The 19,758-nt window shown below is 37.7% G+C and overlaps 2 protein-coding genes across 4 annotated transcripts; both read right to left on the bottom strand.

The window, feature by feature from the left end:
• Window positions 1–653: 653 nt before the first annotated feature.
• tusc2a (tumor suppressor 2, mitochondrial calcium regulator a) lies at window positions 654–4,186 on the bottom strand. Its single transcript, XM_032549845.1, has 4 exons — window positions 4,050–4,186; window positions 2,080–2,312; window positions 1,413–1,533; window positions 654–1,326 (listed from the first exon to the last, which is right to left on the bottom strand). Exons 2-4 carry the CDS (start codon window positions 2,220–2,222, stop codon window positions 1,261–1,263), a joined length of 330 nt encoding a protein of 109 aa, XP_032405736.1. The 5' UTR covers window positions 2,223–2,312; window positions 4,050–4,186; the 3' UTR covers window positions 654–1,260.
• A 610-nt stretch (window positions 4,187–4,796) lies between these two features.
• LOC116710681 (ras association domain-containing protein 1) lies at window positions 4,797–18,963 on the bottom strand. Of its 3 annotated transcripts, XM_032549839.1 has the most exons (7): window positions 18,628–18,963; window positions 15,393–15,745; window positions 13,837–13,961; window positions 6,552–6,656; window positions 6,175–6,460; window positions 5,968–6,083; window positions 4,797–5,884 (listed from the first exon to the last, which is right to left on the bottom strand). In XM_032549839.1, exons 2-7 carry the CDS (start codon window positions 15,709–15,711, stop codon window positions 5,738–5,740), a joined length of 1,098 nt encoding a protein of 365 aa, XP_032405730.1. In that variant the 5' UTR covers window positions 15,712–15,745; window positions 18,628–18,963; the 3' UTR covers window positions 4,797–5,737. The 3 variants fall into 3 exon arrangements, with proteins under 3 accessions (XP_032405730.1, XP_032405732.1, XP_032405731.1); XM_032549841.1 differs by lacking the exons at window positions 13,837–13,961; window positions 15,393–15,745; window positions 18,628–18,963 and adding exons at window positions 8,858–9,051; window positions 9,246–9,263; XM_032549840.1 differs by lacking the exons at window positions 13,837–13,961; window positions 15,393–15,745; window positions 18,628–18,963 and adding an exon at window positions 8,858–9,315.
• Window positions 18,964–19,758: the final 795 nt, after the last annotated feature.

Here is a 19,758-nt window from a genome sequence, read left to right as displayed (position 1 = left end):
GTCAAGTTAGTACAGAGACATCAGTCCAAACAAGAAATTCAAAAGTGAGCAATAGTAATAATTTTATGAGATTCAGAGTTAGAAAAAGAGTGAGAAATTTCCCAAGAAATTTCAGACACTGATATTTTTTTCAGGTCATGTTTGGTCGTTTGAATGCTAAACTGACTGCTAGAAAGCCTGTCCCACTAGCTGTGTTTCCATTAACCATAAAATTGCGCAAATTGGAATTACAAAAATAAATTTGCCTCTTGGAAACACATCAATGTGACCAACAAAAAAAATTTATTAGAAGTGGACAATGGAGAATGAAGTATATTTCTTAATGACTCATCGTGTGAACAAACTTGTTCACGCTTGATTTAAATTGCGTTTCTTATTTAATGGAAACACCGAAAAACAATTTCTCCATTAGTGCAATATCAATGTTTTGTGCACATTTGTAATGGAAACTTAGCTAGTAATCGACCAAAGATGCTGATTCAAACTTACAGCCAAATATTTCCCTACAATTCTCTCACAATAAAGGATTTTAGCAATAATTGCAGTGTGAACCAAGCTTAACGGAAAAAAAACAAAACAAAATAAAAAACGTCAAGACGTAGATTACAAAAAAATTTTAAAAATGGCATTAATGCAAAGATTTGAGTCAGAACTCAGTTCATTAAAACATTTATTCAAGTATTTCCAACTAAGAAAGTATTTACAGTACATTATGTTCACTAGTGCAGGTCTGAGCTCCAGAAGCTAAGACAGACTCAGACATGACGATACAGAACACGAGTTTATGCATAAGAACTTAAAAAAATCCACTTTTATTGCTACCCTTTATTCTGCCATCCGCCTTCCACAGATCTAACCAACATGTAAAAAGAACCGTACAGTTTAACACACACAGTTTAGCGTTTCACTGAAGGCAAAAACAATTACCGCCTTTTCACATCATTTTAGTTTCTCCCAGCACAAAAGAAGAAGAAAAAAACTTCACAGGGAAAATACGATGTGGATACTTCTCCAGGATGGCTTACAGGTCAGATGATTTGTTTTGTAAACCATTTCCGGCACTACTTCTGCAAAGTGACAGCAAGAACAGCAGAGAACAGAACACTCTGTAACCACAGTTTAAATGGAGCGATTTAACAATACGGGTTGAATGTTCGATGTTTTCCCAAGCAGAACCATTTTCCCAGTCTTGACCACAATCCTGTCTGACTGTAGAAGTTTCGCCGTAAAGTTTTGAGGAGATCAGAGCTGAGAAACTCCTCACCCCTCACAGAGAACGATGGGGAAATCTACATGAATGCACGGGTGATCGAGCTTCACGATTCCCTGAAAATAAACAACTTCCCAATTAACAAACAGAGCAGTTTCTGAGAAAACATGCTGTGTAGTTGCTGCTGTGTGTCAACGCTCACCTGTGGAATCAGGTTCTTCTGGATCCTTTTCAACTTCGACCTTCTTCTGCCGTTTTTTGTCACCACCGTCTCTTCGTAGAATTCATGGGCTAGATCCCCATCCTCATCGAAGTACAAGGAGCTGAAAAAACAAAGAGTTTTAACACTGAAATCAAAATGAGGCATTTTCATTTAGATTTAGGATTATTACTCCAGATTGGTTCTGTTTGATTTGCTCAATAATCCACTTGCATTACTGGGTCATAGTGGTTTCTGATGTGTCGACCATTAAAATAAAGAAAGAATTCAAAGACAGGACAGAACAACACTGTCTTATAACAATCCAACATACAGAAGTTGCAGCTGCCAACAATACTTACTTCATAAAACAGCCATACAGTGGGATGTAACCCAGACATATAATGAACTTTTAGAGACCTTAATGTTTAATTGCATGCGAAGTTTAAATGGTACAGCAAACAGTGTTACTGTGATGATTAAAAATCCCCTCTAGACCTTTTCCAAGGAGATTCTCTGGTTAAAATGTTTATACTGACGTTTACAAGTCAGTATAGTCATATTATTTAGATATGATTATAAAAAAAGTGTAAAATTTTCTTTAATATTGGGTTTTTAAGTGACTTAACTGATTAAAAATTGTTCATTTCAAATGAAAACCTTTCTGTACCTCCTTCTTGTGAAAACAAATGGTGTTGCATTCCTGGAGCCTTTCAGTCGGGCCAGAGACTGCTCGCTTCCATCGGCCCCTGAATCCCCTCCGCTGCCTGTGAAAGGCCAGGAACCTTTGACTTTGGATCCACTTCCTCCCATCCTCAGAGATAAGACATTATTTATCTCCAGTCAACGCTTCCGCTCCGCTCGGTTGGCCAGATGCTCTCAGTTTCTCAGCAAGGCCAGGAGCTGGAAAAGTGGAAGAGAGCACAAAGAAAAAGAGCGTTCCTAATCAGACGACGGCCGCCTGGTTAGTGTAAAGTAGCAGCTGTTTGCTTAGTGGCTGCTGACAAGCTGCAGGATAACACATGGAACCAGATTCCAGCTCACACATTTCCTAAAGACGGTGCTCAAGCTTTTCATTACAGGATCACAAAGTAACGTTCTCATAAATTGTAACTTTCACAAACGGCAAACTATACAAACTATTTCTCCTGTGAAAGGAACTTTTTTGGAATAATAGCAAGATGGTCTACAGAACGAGACTTTGTTTGCTCTTTAATCGCGGTTTAATAGTGTTATCACTTAATTCAAAAGATAATTTTGATGATGTATGAATAAGTTTTACCCACTTTCAGACTTACTGGTTACACCAAGAGTTTTACCTTATTAAAAAAAAACAAAGAATTTTCTTCAATCAACCTTGCTTACACTAGTGTAACATAGCAGAGTTTTGCCTCTACTTAAAATATTAATATATAAAAAAAAAAAAAAGAGGATGATCCCCACTGTTGTTAACTTTTGGAAGAATCATAGCTACAGTCTGAAGTGGAAAAAAAAGGATTTTCTTAATTAACCTAACTAATAATACTACCCCCAATAATACTATCCTCCAACTGTGTATTCAACAGAGTTTAACCCAGATTTTTAAATTATATGTTGTTTAGGTGATCACAGCTTTGTGTGTTTGAGATAATCTAAGACAATAGGTGAGTATTTAAGCTAAAGTAAGTTATTTATTGTGTTTTAATGATATCCAAATTGTCTTTGTTGATATTGGCTCATCATGCAGTGACTTTCTTTTCATCATTATGAATCTTCTCAAATGGAAACCTCTAGAACAAAAAAGAAAAAAAAAACTGGACTCTTTATTTACGCTATTTTATTTCAAAATATATATTTTGTAATACATTTGAATATCAAAGTTATTTTATTTCAGTAATTCAACTCAGAAGCTGAACCAAAAGTTAAATACCCTTGTAAACGTTTAATATCTTAATGACTGACTTACAGCTAGGGAAAACCCACAACATACATAAATGAATGAATGTGTATAACAGGTTTCACCATTTTTTTCAAATTGTAACACCTGAGCTTCACCTTTTCCGCAAGTAACAGAACATGAACAGTGGAGTCCTATGACCATTAAGTCATACTTTCTTTACTCAAATTGGATCGCTATTTTATTTTAAAATGTATATTTTTGTAATTGCTATTGCTGTTATTCTGTGGCCCCTGGTAATTGTATATTTTAATAAAGTAAAAAAAATAAAATAAAACGCTCAGAATTAAATGGAAAGTGAAAGCCCATTTTAGAGTATTTCCGCTGTCGACATGTCGCTGGAGTAAACTGTACCATATAAAAGCTAATAAAACTCAGCACGTTATCGTTATGCTAGCTTCACTGAAAGCTAACCAAGTGGGCCGCACACAAAAACAACGCTAGAAATGTAATTTATTACGCTCGATATCTCACTTTATCAACTAATTAACACGCATATTTCCCTAGGCTTAATATATTTATCACAAAAGACGATTAACAACCAGTAAACAAACGGAGACGTCCATACAGTCTTAACTGTTAGCTTCAACCACTGACGCATATTAGCTTCAACGGCTAAAATAATTATTCGCACCGAAGCTTCACCATTGACACACAAAATTCCTTCTTTCTCACACAACAACGCTCAACATGAATTATCTCACCTTATTATATAATGTTAAATCGATAGGTGGGCTCATAACTGCCAGCTGTTCCGCTAGCAGCAGTGAGGATGAAGCGATCAGCTGATCTCAGCGACAGGCTGCAGTCGCTCACTGACCTTTAACCAATAAGGTGGAACATCCGTCTCCTTGACAACGTTCAGGCTTCTGATTCGTCCACTATTTAAGAAGTGCCATAAACTACAAGGAAGTGATGTAAAATAGCCCAAACACGATTCGAAATGTTATTACTGATATTGTAATATGGAGTTATGATTTATATTTTGGTAAAAATTAATGAACCATGTAGTTTGTCACCACACATTAACAAACTACCCGTTTGTTTTGTTCTGTTATAAACCCGTTTATTCAAGAAAAAAAGGTCACCAGTCAAACGTAATCCCTTGCAACTGGGATACATGTTGAAACCCGTCAAAATCCCATATGCTATATTAATTCAAATTCTTCAGTTATTGTACCTAATGATGATTGTATTCATAGATACAATGTTCTTCTGATTCTTGATTTTTCTGCTTGTTTTGATATTAAAATACACAAAAAACATTACCACTCACCCCATCAAATTAAAAAAAACTTTCTACACTTTATTACTCTTCTGTTGTTACTGTCAGTGTATATTTGCTTGTGACAAAAATCTTTTAAAAAAAAAAGTAATTCCTACTTAGTTTGATCAGCCTCTCCCTGATAAGGAGTTGCCGTATCCATTCTTGTCTCAAAGAAAACCACCGCTTAATTTGTTATTTTTATTAAATGCTGTGCACATCTGCCAGACATCCATAAGACTGCTACATTTAAAACAGGAAAAGTGCAGGAAAAGTGGAAGAAAACAGAAGACAAACATTTTAGTGATTAACAGAGAAAAACACAAATATGAAAGGAATGATAAGCAGCGTCCAGTTAAACACAAGTATGGCAAATCCAGTCACATAGAGTGACTTGTTACACAGCTCTCTGACATTCATAATCTCATACAAATGTCCATACGTCAGTCATACTCACAAAGTGACCGCTAAGTAAAGAGTTGCACCCATCAGGGGTGTGGAGTGGACATGGCAGCTCTTCAGACTTGGATGCAATGAAAATTCAAATACCTTTCAGCTACAGACAAGGGAATTTTTTTTTTTTAAATGAAGAATTACAATCCAGTAATGTTGACTGAATCTAAGATTTTTGGGGCATTTGAAATAAAAATTAACAGAGGGCGAAAAAAAGGGAATTTTACCCTTTAAGAACATGTCAATTTAGATGTTTGTTTTTAGAAATGTCTCCGTTACAGTAAAATAAAGCTGTTAAGTTTTCACAGGATTTAAAAAAAAAAAAAGCTGCATTGCTTTTTAAGATGAAGTCTGTCAGCTGAGGTCCAGAATAATCAGACGGCACCCGTTGCATAACGTCACTGTCCCGGCTGCCAGTCTCAGTCCGCTCAACTCATTCTCTCAGGCACATCAGACTCTCCAGGTGTAAGGCACTTCTCATCTCTCGCATCATTTCACACCAACATACGCGCTAGCTCTTACTCTCTCATAGTCTTGCGCCCTATCTCACCCTCTCGTTCAACCAAGAGGTGTTTTTTCTTCTGCCGTTTTCTCCGGAGTCTTTGAATGCAGCAGCGTCCGGTCACAGCTGACCAACCAGGCCGCCGCACATCAAACTCCGTGCGCAGAGAGGTTTCAGCCCGGCGTCGAGCCGGACAGTGCCTCCAGCATCTTGGTGCGAGCCAAAGTGTATCGCTGTACGATCTGCTTGACGTGCTCCTCTTCCTCACGCTGCAGGATCAGCAGGAAGTTCTTCAGCTCTGGCATGGAGAAAGCATGCCACTGCAAAAGAGAAGAACATGTAAATGCCTGTGAGATTCATTAGAAGTTTTGATTTGGTTCTTTTAAATGGATGCTTCGCTTACATTCACTTCACCAGTTTCATTTTCTTTGAGAACAAAACTGAGGAGCTTCTCGTTGGGTCCAGCATTCAGGCGTAAACGGAGAGGACGCTCGTCGTCAGAGAGCTTGCGAACATAAACTGGAGGAGGCAAAATGGAAATGATTATTTTCTGAAAAAGCAAAATAGGATCAGATTGTTCTTTTCTTTTTTAAAAAAAAAGAAACACTACCTTGGTCGTGGCGCTCGCTGCGCTCAAACAGTGCAAACTTGCCGGGATTGTCTACCACAGTAAACTTTTTCAGCAGAGCCTCGATGACCTCGCGAGCAGAAGTACGGGAGCTTATGTGCAAATGCTTGGAGGCGTCCTTTGGCAGGTAGAAGGAGGTGCGACGCTTCACCCCGCTGGCTCGCTTCCCTCCAGCATCAGCACCTCCTTTCTTTGGCGCTGGGACCGACACGGGGCGCACTAGCTTGAATTGAACCTTCACAAAACCAGTGTAGGACCCGTCCTTGTTCTGTTAAAAAATATATATAAACATAAAAAAAACATTACATGCATAAAAAAAAAGCCTTTCTGCTAAAAATTTGTTTTAGATAACTACGCACCATGTTCATGAACAGATTGCTATTGATCTGGGAGTTGTATTCCTTCACTTTCTGCAGAATTTCAGCAGTTGATAGCTCCTGTTTCTCACATTGGATTTGTTCATCCTAGAAAGGAGAGGAGTTACAATGATGAAGCACCAGGTGGCGCTGTTTCTCTAAAACAGCACAATATCTTTAAGTAAAAATGTCTACATAATGAAAGCATTCAAATAATTATGAATGATAATTTTATTTTATAAAAATGAAATTATTTATTGTTGAGCATATTTTATTGGTTTTATTTATGCTGTATTTAAAATTGCTCACCTGCTCACATAAAAAAATGTCAAAAGTGAGAATTTTTTTTACAGCAGTCAGAAATACAGTCATAAGAGATTTAGATGCTCTTAAGAGACATTGTTCTTTTTTTTTTTTTCAAAAAGTACAAAATACAACACAAGAATGTTCTCCTTCTAATCCATACACAAAAGATTGTAAATTTATTTCACATAGGATTTTACAGACAGGGGAACTTACTAAACCTAAACAACTCCATTATTGTTGTTTTCATAACATGTTATGAATTTCCCACTATGGGTTCACACAAGTTGCATCAGACTCAACTTCCTGACAACGCCGCAAAGGGAAACATGATGATGTCAGCCCTCACTAGTCCTGCTTAACTCCTCTGATCCCTCTGCGTAGGAGGGCTGAAGGGAGGAGGAAGGGAGGCTGGACAGGGAGGATGAGGAAGAAGGGAGGGGGAATAACTTGCAGCTGTGCAATGACTGCGACCAACAGCATTGCATTCCTCAGCCTGGTGTTCATGTAAAAATAGCCTCCGTCCCCCCCCTCAACTTCAGACTCCAACAAGAGACAAAGCTAGCCCTTGTTTCAAGCCACATCCTATTAGGTCAGCTGCCTGACAAACCACACACCTACAGTCATGTTGCAGTCATGCACATTTGGCCTCTGGCAAGTAGACGACCAGCAGCCTAATTTGGCCTGGTGTTGGGGCACAAATTCCTGCTAGTCACACTATGCAGCATTAACCGAGCAGTCGTTACAACCGAGACTTCAGAAGAGTTAAATCCAAGTATCTGTACTTAAAAAAATGGCTTTTCCTGACAGATTTCCATTTCTGTTGCCCTGCAGATTCAGTTGATTTTTGAAATGGAACATAAAAAAAGAGGAAGAAATGTTCTGCAGAAAAGTACAAGATTATGCCTCTTTATGCATAGCTGTAATTTCATCTGAAGTGCATGCAGGTAGCAAATGCTGGTAACTTTTAGAACTAAAAACCCACAAATGTTTCAGTGTTTGACTTTACAATGAATTGAAAATCGGAAATCCAGTCCTAAATTGTCATTTCAGCTCAAAAGTCAACCTCTTAATTTATTTATTTAAAAAGTAATTTGCAGCACATAAATCAATATCAAGTGGGAGATCAATAGTAATGCTCCTAGACGGAGAGTTAAGGTGTTGTTCCTAATGAGTCAATAAATCAGTGAGTCAGCGGAAACTGGCATTTTGCAATGTGCCGGTGTTAAGGAACATGCAATAAAGCTGTGCCTAAGCATGCCTGCATAAGGAGTGCCAACAACATAAACAAGGGCCTCCGCAAGACAAGACGATGTTGTATGTTTACTGTAAACTTCATTTGTTTCTCATCAAGACAGAATCGGACTACCCCAGTGCGGGCGTGTGACTAAAAGACAGAGATACGGATCAAAACCATCCGGTTTCATGAGTAACTTAGAATTGTGAAATTTGCCAAAAACCAGAGTCCAGATGACAATGAATGGTGGGTGTTGGGCTGGAAACTTGAGAAGCAAATCTGCGTCACAAGAACATAACATGTGGGCTGATTTCAAGAAGAATGCACCAGTGGGCCTGGAATTGTAATAACGAAAAAGAAAGCAAACCCTACTGGAGTTTTAGTGTTTTGTGCTCTACTAACGTTTTTTTTTTGTTGTTTTTATTTATTAAAAATTAGATAAAACAATAAAGTTTCTGAGTGCTGAAACCAGAAAATAGAGGAAGCAGAACTCCACCCAGAACCAGGAAACTTGCTTGGCAAGAATCGGGCCTGCTGGGGTTCCCTGGAGCTAACATATGATAATTAAAGGTAGAAACAGAACAGGCTGTGCAAATTCTCAACATGTCAACAACTTTTTAAATTATGAATTCGCCTCTATTTGATGAAAACAGAAGACGCGTCAACGAAACAACGCGAGAGTTAATCACCCAACCCGGTCTGCTCTCACTTCTCCTTCCCAAAAACTTTTACGAAGTATTGTTCTGTTTTAATTTTCTCTCCTTCTCACCTTCTTAACGTCATTAGTAACGGCGGGTTTTCGGGGTTTGGGGAAGAAAGACGTCCGGGCCGTGAAGTACTGTTCGAACTCGGAGTCCTCCTCCTCCTCGCTGCAGTAGCCGCTGCTGGTGGAGCTGCCCCAGGTCATCTCGAAGGAGGGAGTCTTGTCCGAGCTGTTCGCCTCGCTTGCCATGGTTCTTATCGCTAATAATAATAATAATAATCAACTCACTTCTCAAAACTAAACGTTAAACGACCTTCTGAGTGATTTACCGACACAAAATTGGCGAAAGAGGTTGTTAGCCGATGCTAAATAACGGTCGCCGTTAAGACTTCCAACGGTTATCTCGCGCACGATAAAATGTCTCTATGAAAGCTCAACAACCGCGCAGTCTCACCAAGTTTTTCTCCTCCCTCTTCCTCCCTGTAGCTCTCAACTACCGGCCACGTTTCCAGTGTGTGTGAAACAGGATGTGCGGAGCTCTCGGCCCCGCCTGCCGCGCTTCCGTCCTCCCTGCGAGGCCCCACCCAGGCCGTTGGTCTCCAGTTCAGAAATACACAAAACGCCGGAGAGGGTCCCGATTGGACGGAAATGCCGGAGAGCCCACCATGCGTGCGCCCCACCCGCAAATAATGAAGCTGGCTTGGTTTTAACCAGAGGTGGGTAGAGTAGCCTACTTCTGCGCATTTTTATTCAAGAAAGAGCGAAAAGTAGCCGTCCAAGAAGTTACACAAGCAAGAGTAAAAACGTATCCGGTAAAAAGGCTTTAAGTACTGACTAAATGATCACATCAGTGATTTAATACTTAAAAATTACATAATCAGACTGACCAAAATATAAAGATCGTAATAGAAATTACTCAAGTAAAAATACAAAGTACAGCATAGTGACAATACTCCGAAAAAGGTTTTTTTTCTTTTTTCCAAAAGGTTAAGTAAATGTAACTGAGTAATTACAACCCAACTCTGGTCTTAACAGAATTGGGTTCATAATCAGAAATACTTTATTTCTGATTATAAAGATGAATACTTTATGATCAGATGGTATATGATAACTCATATTACACAATTTTCTTCAAAGAGTTGCTGTAGATGCTGATGGTTGTGGACGGGAAAGGTTTCCTGTAGCGGACTGTATTACAGTGGTTGTAATGAAGCCTCTGACTGAAAAACATGGTTGTATAATAGTCTTATATAGGGGATGCTCAGGGTTGTCCATAACATTGCACAATAATCTCCTTAGGTTCTAGAGCAATTCCCAGAACACCACCAGCCTGCTTTATTAGATCGTTAATCCTTTTTAAGTCCCTGGTTCTCATGGTGCAGTGCACTCTCCACTTCAAACTTATAGAATATATGCAACATTTTGATGCAAACCTTAAAGGATCTAAATCTCCTCAAGAAGCTCTGTCCCTTCTTGTAATCTAAATCTCATTTGTTTAAAGTAATTAAAATCAAAAAGTAAGGGTGACATATTTTACTGAGTCATTGCTTTGGAGTAACATTAGACACATTTTTTGAAAACCAAATGTAGAAAGACTCAAAAAAAAGATTATTTTGCATAAGGCCAATTTAAAATATATAATATAAATATTATGTTACAGCCTAAAGACAGTCCAGATGTCAGTGAATAACACCCTCCACAAGGATTGCTAGAGAAGGTGTAACTATGTTACACTGTCTGAGAATACTCTAGACAGAATATTCTTTATCTCTGTTGCATACAAGCAACAGAGATAAATAAAGCTTCAAAAAGATTGTGAAGGAAAACCCACTCATGAATTTTGCTACAGCTGTTGCATTTCTTGTGTTAATACATTTGAGGACAGAACTGTGCCCCAATTTTGTTGTGTTTGTGTAAGAATGTACAAGAAATGTACAAGGACAACAAAGACTTTACTTCCTTTACCTACTTAATTAGGCGGTATTCAAATTAACTGTTAACTAACAAACATTTTGGGTTTTTTTGTATCAGCCATAAAACATGATTATCACAAAAAAGAAACAACCCTAATATCCCTATTTATGCAATCCTTTTAAAAATAAATTAACTCTTTGATTATAAATGTATTTTATATATGCAGTTAAGAGCAAAAGCGCTTGACTAATAGTTAGCCTTTTATTATTAAATAACTTATCTTAGCCAAATCTTATAGACAAAATCACATCCAAATAACTGAAAAGTTCATAATATATTACAAATACTAACTTTCCTCCTATGTTCTAAAACTATAGAAGTAGTTGGCTATTTCTTAAACTAGCCAACTACTTCAGATTTAGTTTAATTTACCATCATCTTCCCTCTGTACTAACGTGAGTTTGATTTAAAGTCAGAGCTTGAACATCCCACATGGAGGAAGGATTCTCCTCCTCCTCCTCCTTCTCTTCTTGTTCCTCCTCTCCCGCCTCCTGAATGTCATGTGATGATGGGGGGTTACCGTGGCGACAGCTTTCTACACCAAAATTTAAAAAATGCCCTCCACCATTAATTTACACCCGCCCCGTTGTCGCATGGTTATTGGCTTCAATGCAAATTTAAAAAGAATGAAAGAACAAATCTGTTTGAAAAGAAACAGTGGGAGTCAACGAATGTTTGAGTTTTAAAAAGCACTTGTTGCTAAAACTGAAGCTGCAAATTTAGAGCTTTGCATCTATTAGTGGAGAAATGCGACAAAAAACAAATACCAAGCTAGGACTGTTTGAAGAGGGAAGTAAGAACAACAAAGTTCCCGTTTAAGTTTCAGCTGTAATTCTGTTCAAGTTGCAGTTCCTGCTCAGGAAATCAGGGAAACCTAATTTAGATTTTTATTTTAAACGAGCGCAACTTTGTTCATGATGTATAACTTTTTATATAAGGTTATCACTAAATATTATCATTGGTATCCAGTAAACTCTAACATTAAATATACGACTGACCAGAAAGCAAACTCCAAAAAGTTTTTCTGATCTCTGATCTTTTGCCTCAATGTCTATAATGTCAAACGGCCTAAATTAAACATGTGCTGTTCCGTCTTTACGGCAAACTGTTTAAATTGTAATATGACCTGATGGACTCTCACAATTTCTCTTGTGAGAAATTAACTTCTCACAAGAAGTTAATTTCCTGTACCTACTTTAAATCCTCACGAGACTAATAGGATAACAGAAAAGGTCATCTGAAAGTACCATTGCTTTAAACTAAAACTCAGTTTACTTTCAACCAACACATCCTTAAAGCTGCTGTATTTAACTTTTATAAAAATATGTTTTTACATATTTGTTGAAACTGTCACTATGCTGTGACAGTATAACATGAGACAGATAATCTGAGAAAAGATCAATCTTCTCCTCCTCCTCCTTTTGGGTTAGTCCTTTTAATGAGAAGCCAGAGAAAACTTGGGTTTTTCCCAGCAGCATTAAATATAAAGTAGAGCAGTGCTGTCCCTCCCCCACCTGTTTCTGAGCACTGCTGCTCAGCTCTCTGAAGAGGTGTTACCACATTTTGGTTTTCTGAATAGTCAATGTTACTTTGATAGCAGCAGGAATAATAAAAAATGTGTTAACATGCGGATATGTGAATGATTGAGGAAACTGAATAGAAGCAATATATAAACAGAAGTACAAACATATTTAATTTCCTCTTAACATAAGTGGTGTTGGTCTTACCAAAAAGTCCATGTAATCTGAAATACTAAACCTACTACTATCAATAGTATTAATAGTATTACTAATTAACATCAGTAATATTAATATTACTGATATTAGTATTACTATTCTTCAACATGATACTCTTAATCATTTTTGTGTTTTTATTATGTAAAGCGCTTTGAACTGAATTGCTGCTGAAATGTGCCATACAAATAAACTTGATTGACTGATTGATTGGCTCAGTCAATTGGTTGATTGACTGAACAGAACCAATAGCACTAAAGGTATTCCAGGCTGAAAGATTTTTCTTGCATTTATCTGTATCATTTCTTCAGCAGCTGAGAAGGTGGTTGTGTCTTTCTGCTTAAAACTGAAGCGAGGAAAAGCAAACGTAGAAGTATTTTTTAGAAACACATTATCTGACTTCCTAGTATAAACTAGAGGTAGGTTGCACCCAGAAATCTTCCACAATCTTCCTTGACACAAGGCAGGCCTCACATACACAACTTATAGATTACATGAGTCAGTAAGCGTGGCCTTGTCAGTGTTTTTATTTTTATTTAGTTTATTTACAGATTATTTAGTACTGTAAAAGTGCAGATAAATAAACTTTTCATCCAACTACTTTTCTTACCTTTCTTTTACTAGTTTATGTGGTTCTGTGCCTGGAAAGAAACGGGCTAAAACCTATGACTTTATTTGTGTAAAGATATCTGCAGCTAATTGTGCGTTTTCTGAGGGCAGCAATTTAAGTAAAAAAGCTGTCGGGCAAAACATAAGACAGAAAAGAAGATGATGTAATGGTGGGAAACACACTCAGCAGGAATAGACAAACTGTTTCGACATTGCAGGTAATTTCTAAAACACTCTTCAAGCAAACAAAGAATTAGAATTGATCAGAGCATAAAAATTGAATGTGTTCAGCTTTTTCCCCCACAGATTTGCGTTCTCGTTTAAAACCACTGACCCAGATTTTTGGACAAGGTAATTTTTTGGTAACAAACTTCCCATTTGAATCATCTGACTTCTCTTTTCAGAGCTGCTGCTGTTTATTGCAAACCAGATTGAGATGCAGCGTTCAAGGAAAACGGTTTGTTGATAGAAGTAAACTTACTGACCTTTAGTTAAATAAAGTAAAGGATATTTCTTAACTGCACTAAAGAAATGGTTCCTGTTTTTGATTGTAAAGCAGGTCTATTTAAAGCAATCCAGCCCTGCTCTATGAGAGACTTCTAGAGAAGTCCTGATATGATGTCCATACATAAGAAGAAACAGTGCCTACTAGAGTTCTGCCTGTGGGCAGTGCTCACTTCCACTAACAAAGCTAGGAAAGTCACTGCAGTGAAACACGAGGGGGCTCACCACATTCGTGTCTGTTTCGATTGTGTGCTCCACGACAGCGGTGAGGTCCGCCGTAGAGCCTCGCTCCCAGCTGCAGTCCAGCCGAATCAGCGCACGGCAGCGGTAGTGGCACGTGAATCTGCAATCTGCACATTCAGAAAGTTTAATAAGTTCAGGACACACACGCCTAATACAAAAACAATTTTAAAAAAAAACATTTATTTCCAAATAAAATTTTTTTTTGGAATTTGGTGACCCATGAATGTTGTTGCACGTGAAGCATTTATTCTACTTATAAACAGAGTTTTACATTTACTTGAGTAACACTTTTGAAAAATATTGTTTTAGGAGTAATTTTACTACACTATACTTGAGTAATTTTATTGCAAAGTATCGCTACTCTTATTTAAATAACATTTCTGGATTTTCTACCCACTGTGAGCAATTTCACTGAATGAAGAACAAACATGTTTTAACCAAAAAATCACCAGACAGTGACACACACCTGCAGTTTTTGTTAGTTTCATTAGCCTGATTTTGCCATTTTTATTTATTTATTTACTTGTATGATGTATTGTCATTTTCGTCCTTAAAATGCCAAAATGTCCACTTAACTTCATATTTTGGTCCATCTGATTATGTAATTTTTAGATATTAAATGATTGAGAATTTGAAAAGAAACCAGAGTAGACTTTTTATCAAATACTTTTTTACTATTGTATTGCTTGAGTAATTTCTTGGATGGCTACATTTTATTTTTACTTGAGTAAAAATATGTTGAAGTAGTGCTAAGTACAATTTTTGGGTACTTTGCTCACCTCTAACTATAGCAGGAGAGAAAATAAAGATTGTGGTTAACTTCAGTTCAGCAGCTTCTGAACAACAGTTACAAATGGCAACAGAAAAATAAAAACGAGGACGAGCTGTCAGTTACTGGTTGCTACGGTAACCACCAACTGTCAAGAGACAGACGTAAAAGAATTTGAATTGTCAGGAGAAATTAGCTTTTTTGACGAAAAAAGTACAGCGTGTCCTCTTAGCCACACTTTGGACACTCCTGGTTTAAATAATCACGTCACAAAATCTAGTTAATGCTTTCTTGGATGGCTACTTTTTACTTTTACTTGAGTAAAAATATGTTGAAGTAGTGCTACTGTTACTTGAGTACTCATGAATGGACAAATAGGAATAGCTTATCTCAGAAGTGTTACTGTAGTTGTTGGAAATGAATAAAGGGAGGTTATATTTAGACGAAAGATAAAAGTTTATGGTTGGGCACTCTAGATTAAGCACAAACCACATCTGCTTTCTTCTGTTCAGGTGCTTTCAGACGCCTGAAGGAAAGTTCTGCGAAGCTCAGGTGAGCGATAAAGGAAATAGGTTTGCAGCTTTGATTATGACCAGAGCACCAAAACCACCTACAGTCTGCTAGAAACAGCCTACTTTCAAACCACTATTAAAACCAAAACAAGCACGTAGATTAGTGTCTGCATGTTTCATCGCTCTCTTTGTTGTTTCTGAACACTAGAAATGCAACTAACGATTATTTTAGTAATCAAAACTTTAAACGGACTCACTGACACACCGCAGGCTCTGCTTGTAAAGGCCCCAGATGAAGTCGCCGCACAGGTCGCACCATGTTGGCTGAGCGTGGCTGCAGGGCTGAAAGTTGTGTCCCTCTCCTTTCTCCTCCACAAATTGGGGATCCTGGGAGCTGCTCAGGACCCGGATGATGCCCACCCGGCTCAGCAGGTCCGGCACCTTCCCCGGGCTGATCCTCAAGGCGTTCGTTCGCTCCAGGCGTGGGGGAGAGCACGGCGAACGCGGGCCTGCCAGTTCTATCTGCTCTCTGCCGGAGTTCAGGTCCCGGAGCTCAATGAACTCGCCCCAAGACATCGTGGCTGTCAGAGGTGAGCTTCCAACGTCATCACTGAGGGGAGAAAAGGTGCGAGGGACATGAAGCAAACTGTATCAACCTTCCAGACAACCTTCTGGTTCTGGTCTGCTCTGTAGTCAGAACCAGAACCAAACATGGAGAAGCAGCATTCTGCTCAGATGCACCACAAATCTGGAACAAGCTTCTAGAAAACCACCAAACAGCTGAAACACTGAGTTTCTTTACATCTAGACTAAAAACCCAGCTGCTGAGAGTTGCTTTTGAAACATTATAAATGAAACATTAATTAACATTTTGACTTGGAAATAATTTTATGTTTCAATCATTGATTTTTTCTATTTTTATGAGGTAAAGCACTTTGAACTGACTTGTTGCTGAAGTGCACTATCCAAATAAAAATGAAAAAAGGAAACATTAAAAGGTCATATCAGTCACCTTCCTAAAATAATGGCTTAAGTCGTTTTTTGCCAAGGTGATTTTATTTATTTTTTTGCCTAAGACATATATTAGTAATAGAGAGGTAGTGACACGATCTTCAATAACTCTTTGAAAAATCTAAATTAATGAGTTACAACAACATTTTATTTCCCTTTGGGATTAATAAAGTATTTTTGAATTTGAATACTTTTGGTAAAAAAAATTACTAAGGCCATCATTTTAGGAAGATTACTAGGGGTGCATCAATTTCCAATAAATAAATAAATAAACAGCACCAATAAATTGACCCCGATTTCCTTAATTTTGGGAGATCAGTAATCGGCTGATATTTATATGTGAAGCTGATCTTATCCACCGATCTTATCTACCTCAACAAAGGCCTGAAAAACAAAAACTGTCCTCTTCCGCTCTACAGTGAGAGGTTTGACTGATAGACCGTCCCACCAGGTCATGTCATTGCAGTTAACAGCCACCCCCCTGTGGCCAACTCACCGACTTTATTGCTGTATTTAGCAACAAATGGTACTGACCAAAAACAGAATCGACAGGTCAAGTTGTTAAAGATCGGTAATCAGTAATCAGCAATCAGCCAGAAAGCTGCAATCGGTGCAGCCCTGAAGGTGACAATATAGATATTCCTGGTTTTTCATTTTATTACAAGCTAAAAGCCACTAAAAATAAAAATACATATGATTAAATCTGTTCAATCAGTGAATGAACCTCTGTTTTTTGTCAGACATCCGATTGTTTCATATATGGTAATGGATGAGCGATATGGACTAGAAATATATCGCACTATTTTGGGATACTACTGTGATAACAATGAAACTTATGATTAAAAACTATTTATATCAACAGCATAAATACTGTTCCTGAAAAACATTCCTATTTGAAACAGGTTTCTTCAGGACTCTACCTTCTTACAGGATTGTGATTTTAATTGTACATAGAAATTGTATTTAATCATGTTTTTAAATTTACTGTTTGTTGTTCCCGTGCAACAGACAGAAAATAGTACAATTACACTATCAGTTTTGTTCCTTATTTAACATAATTAATAGAAATTTATCAAGACAAAATTCTTATCATGATCAGAAATGTTCAGAGTAAATGATAAATGTCATTACCCAGTCTAATATTAAACAGCCAGTGAGAATAGAAAAGCCACTCAGGACGAAGTTCTGCTGTAAGCCACGACAGAAAACCAAAGTGTGAACACTCCCTGCGGAAACTGTGATGATATTTTTAAAGGTGATGTTCACATTTTGAAACTTTCAAAAGCAAGATGAAGTGAATCACAAACCAAAAACATTTCCTATTTATTATGTTAATGGAAAAACTGTTCAGCTGTACTAGAAGTACCTGATTAACACATTCATTTTAACTTAATAACACTGGCGAAATTTTGTCAAATCATAAAGGGAAGAAATTATTACATTTATTTGTAATAATTTCAACGGTTATTTGGTTATGTGGTTATTTATTTAGTATAGGCACAACAACATGACTGGAGCACATGTGGAAATGAAGTGAAGTGTTTACATAATGTCTGGCACACAGGTAGCGATGGCAGGTTGTGGGAAAGAAAGAAAAAGAAAGAAACACACAAACAAAGACGTTTAACTCATATTTATTCATCACAATTCCACAAAATATACTGACTCACATTTCAAAGAAACAAACAAGAACACACAAAATGTTTTAATGCCTTTAACAAAGGTTTGTCTAACCTATAAAGTCTCTCATTTAATTGAGATAGAAATAGGTAGTATTGGTCGAATAGGTAGTATTGATTGAATAATCTCGACTAATTACAAAATCATTGGGGCAAAATAACTGAACTCCTATTCATCCAGGCTTTGCTTGTCACAGTTCCAGTTTCTACAAACTTTCCAGCTAAGGAAAATCAACACACCAAGCTGTTCTCCCGTTTTGCCAGTTTTGAAGAGGGATGCTTCTTGTCACGTATAGGTCAGATTTTACTCATTGTGAAAATAATGCACGAAAATAGTTTGGTTACATTTATTAATTGCACGGGTAGCAATAACAAAAGCAAAGCATTTTCTTATAAACAAATATTTAAATCTTAGTTCCCCAAATAAATGTAGCCTACTCAGTTTAAGGGGGTTTCTTTTCTTTCTTTCTTTACGGGAAAAAAAGTTACTTTAAGAAACACTCAATTAATTATAACGGTTTTATACAGATATGCTGTTTCTAAAAAGTGCGGTGGATACGCTGTTCTCGTTTTTTCCATCCATATTTCTTACGTATTAAAAAAACGTTTATAAGGAAAAACAGATATAGTTACGTGTCACTTCTATAACCTGCTAAACATTACTGTAAACAATACGCTATAAATTAAAATAAAAGAATGCTGCTTTTATGAGAGGCTTTAGTATGAGCAGTTCTTCATGAACAAATCTGTAACTACTGAGGTTTACATGTGCAACTTGGCAAAACTGTAGGAGGCAACTTACCAGAACAGAGGAGAAAACCACGCCGTGTTTGCCGCTTTGTCTCAAAACTCCTTCCATCCGAGGAGAGAAAAAACTTGCCGCAGAAAAATGTCGGACTGTTTCCAGGTGGTGGAGGTGTTGCTGCCCCGGCTACATCTCTGGAAATCAGCCGACCATCGGCGACCATCGCCGGCTAACGGGACGGCGAGGCTCGGAGGAGGTGACGGCAGAACATCACCGAGAGTCGGTCTGAGCCGCCCAAGGAGGAAGCGGGTGAAAAAACGGAGAGTGAAAGATGAGACTGAGCTGCAATGACATCCGGAATGTCTTCGTGTAGGGGGAGAAAGGGCTGGTTGCTGGCTGCGTCTGGAGAACAGCGGCTGAGTGGGCGGACAAAGTCCCCGACCCCTCAAACCCACGGTCTCTGGAGGGACGGAGCGAGATTTCGTTTGCAGAAAAAGCTTGAAAACCACAAGCAAAAAATGCAAATGGGGTTTATCTGCGATCAGTTCCACAGTCTTACACATTTGCTTACGTTTAGATGTGAAACCCCCTTGCAAAAAAAAAAAAAAAAGAGAAACATTTCAGCAACCAAAGAGGGTAAAAACTAATGAGTACAAAGAGCATTAATCTAGTAGGTGAGTAGAGGAGTCAGAAGTACTCACATTCTCTAATTAACAGAAACTTGTATGAAAAATTGGTAGCACTTTATTTGGCAGAGTGTGCATAAGACTGACATGACACTGTCATAAACATGACATAACACCTGTTGTGAACATGAAGGAGTCTTTATGAATGTCAATGACTCTTGTCATGAAGTGTAATTCGGTAAATAATTACATTTTTAATGCAAAGCTTCTATAAAAGTTGCATTGAAAGTCCATTAAAAGTGCCAACTTTGCATTAAAGTGTCATTATATAAAAAATAAGGCAAAGTGGGAACTTTTATGTGCCTTTTAATTAAAGGCCATTAATTAGTCCCTATTAGTTTATAAGTTACCTTCATAAAGACTGCTTCATGTTCATAACAGGTGTTATGTCATATTTATGATACTGTCATGTCAGTCTTATGAACACCCTGTCAAATAAAGTGTTACCAAAAAGTTACTCTAGTAAAAGTAAAAGTACAGGTTGAACAGTTTTACCCCAAAA

The sequence above is a fragment of the Xiphophorus hellerii genome, chromosome 20, assembly GCF_003331165.1.
Source record: "Xiphophorus hellerii strain 12219 chromosome 20, Xiphophorus_hellerii-4.1, whole genome shotgun sequence".
Classification (NCBI taxonomy): domain Eukaryota; kingdom Metazoa; phylum Chordata; class Actinopteri; order Cyprinodontiformes; family Poeciliidae; genus Xiphophorus; species Xiphophorus hellerii.
Note: the sequence above shows the minus strand (reverse complement) of the source record. Positions and strands in the feature narration are given on the sequence as shown.

What these genes read in the sequence shown, in the direction of transcription:
- tusc2a (XM_032549845.1), bottom strand. Translation starts at nt 2,222, where the DNA reads ATGGGAGGAAGTGGATCCAAAGTCAAAGGTTCCTGGCCTTTCACAGGC. An exon ending in TTTGTTTTCACAAGAAGGAG is followed by an intron (nt 1,534 to 2,079) that starts GTACAGAAAGGT and finishes TTGTTTTTTCAG; the next exon opens with CTCCTTGTACTTCGATGAGG. An exon ending in AGAAGAACCTGATTCCACAG is followed by an intron (nt 1,327 to 1,412) that starts GTGAGCGTTGAC and finishes GTTTATTTTCAG; the next exon opens with GGAATCGTGAAGCTCGATCA.
- LOC116710681 (XM_032549839.1), bottom strand. Translation starts at nt 15,711, where the DNA reads ATGTCTTGGGGCGAGTTCATTGAGCTCCGGGACCTGAACTCCGGCAGA. An exon ending in GCAATCTGTTCATGAACATG is followed by an intron (nt 6,461 to 6,551) that starts GTGCGTAGTTAT and finishes ATTTTTTAACAG; the next exon opens with AACAAGGACGGGTCCTACAC. An exon ending in CAGCGAGCGCCACGACCAAG is followed by an intron (nt 6,084 to 6,174) that starts GTAGTGTTTCTT and finishes TGCCTCCTCCAG; the next exon opens with TTTATGTTCGCAAGCTCTCT.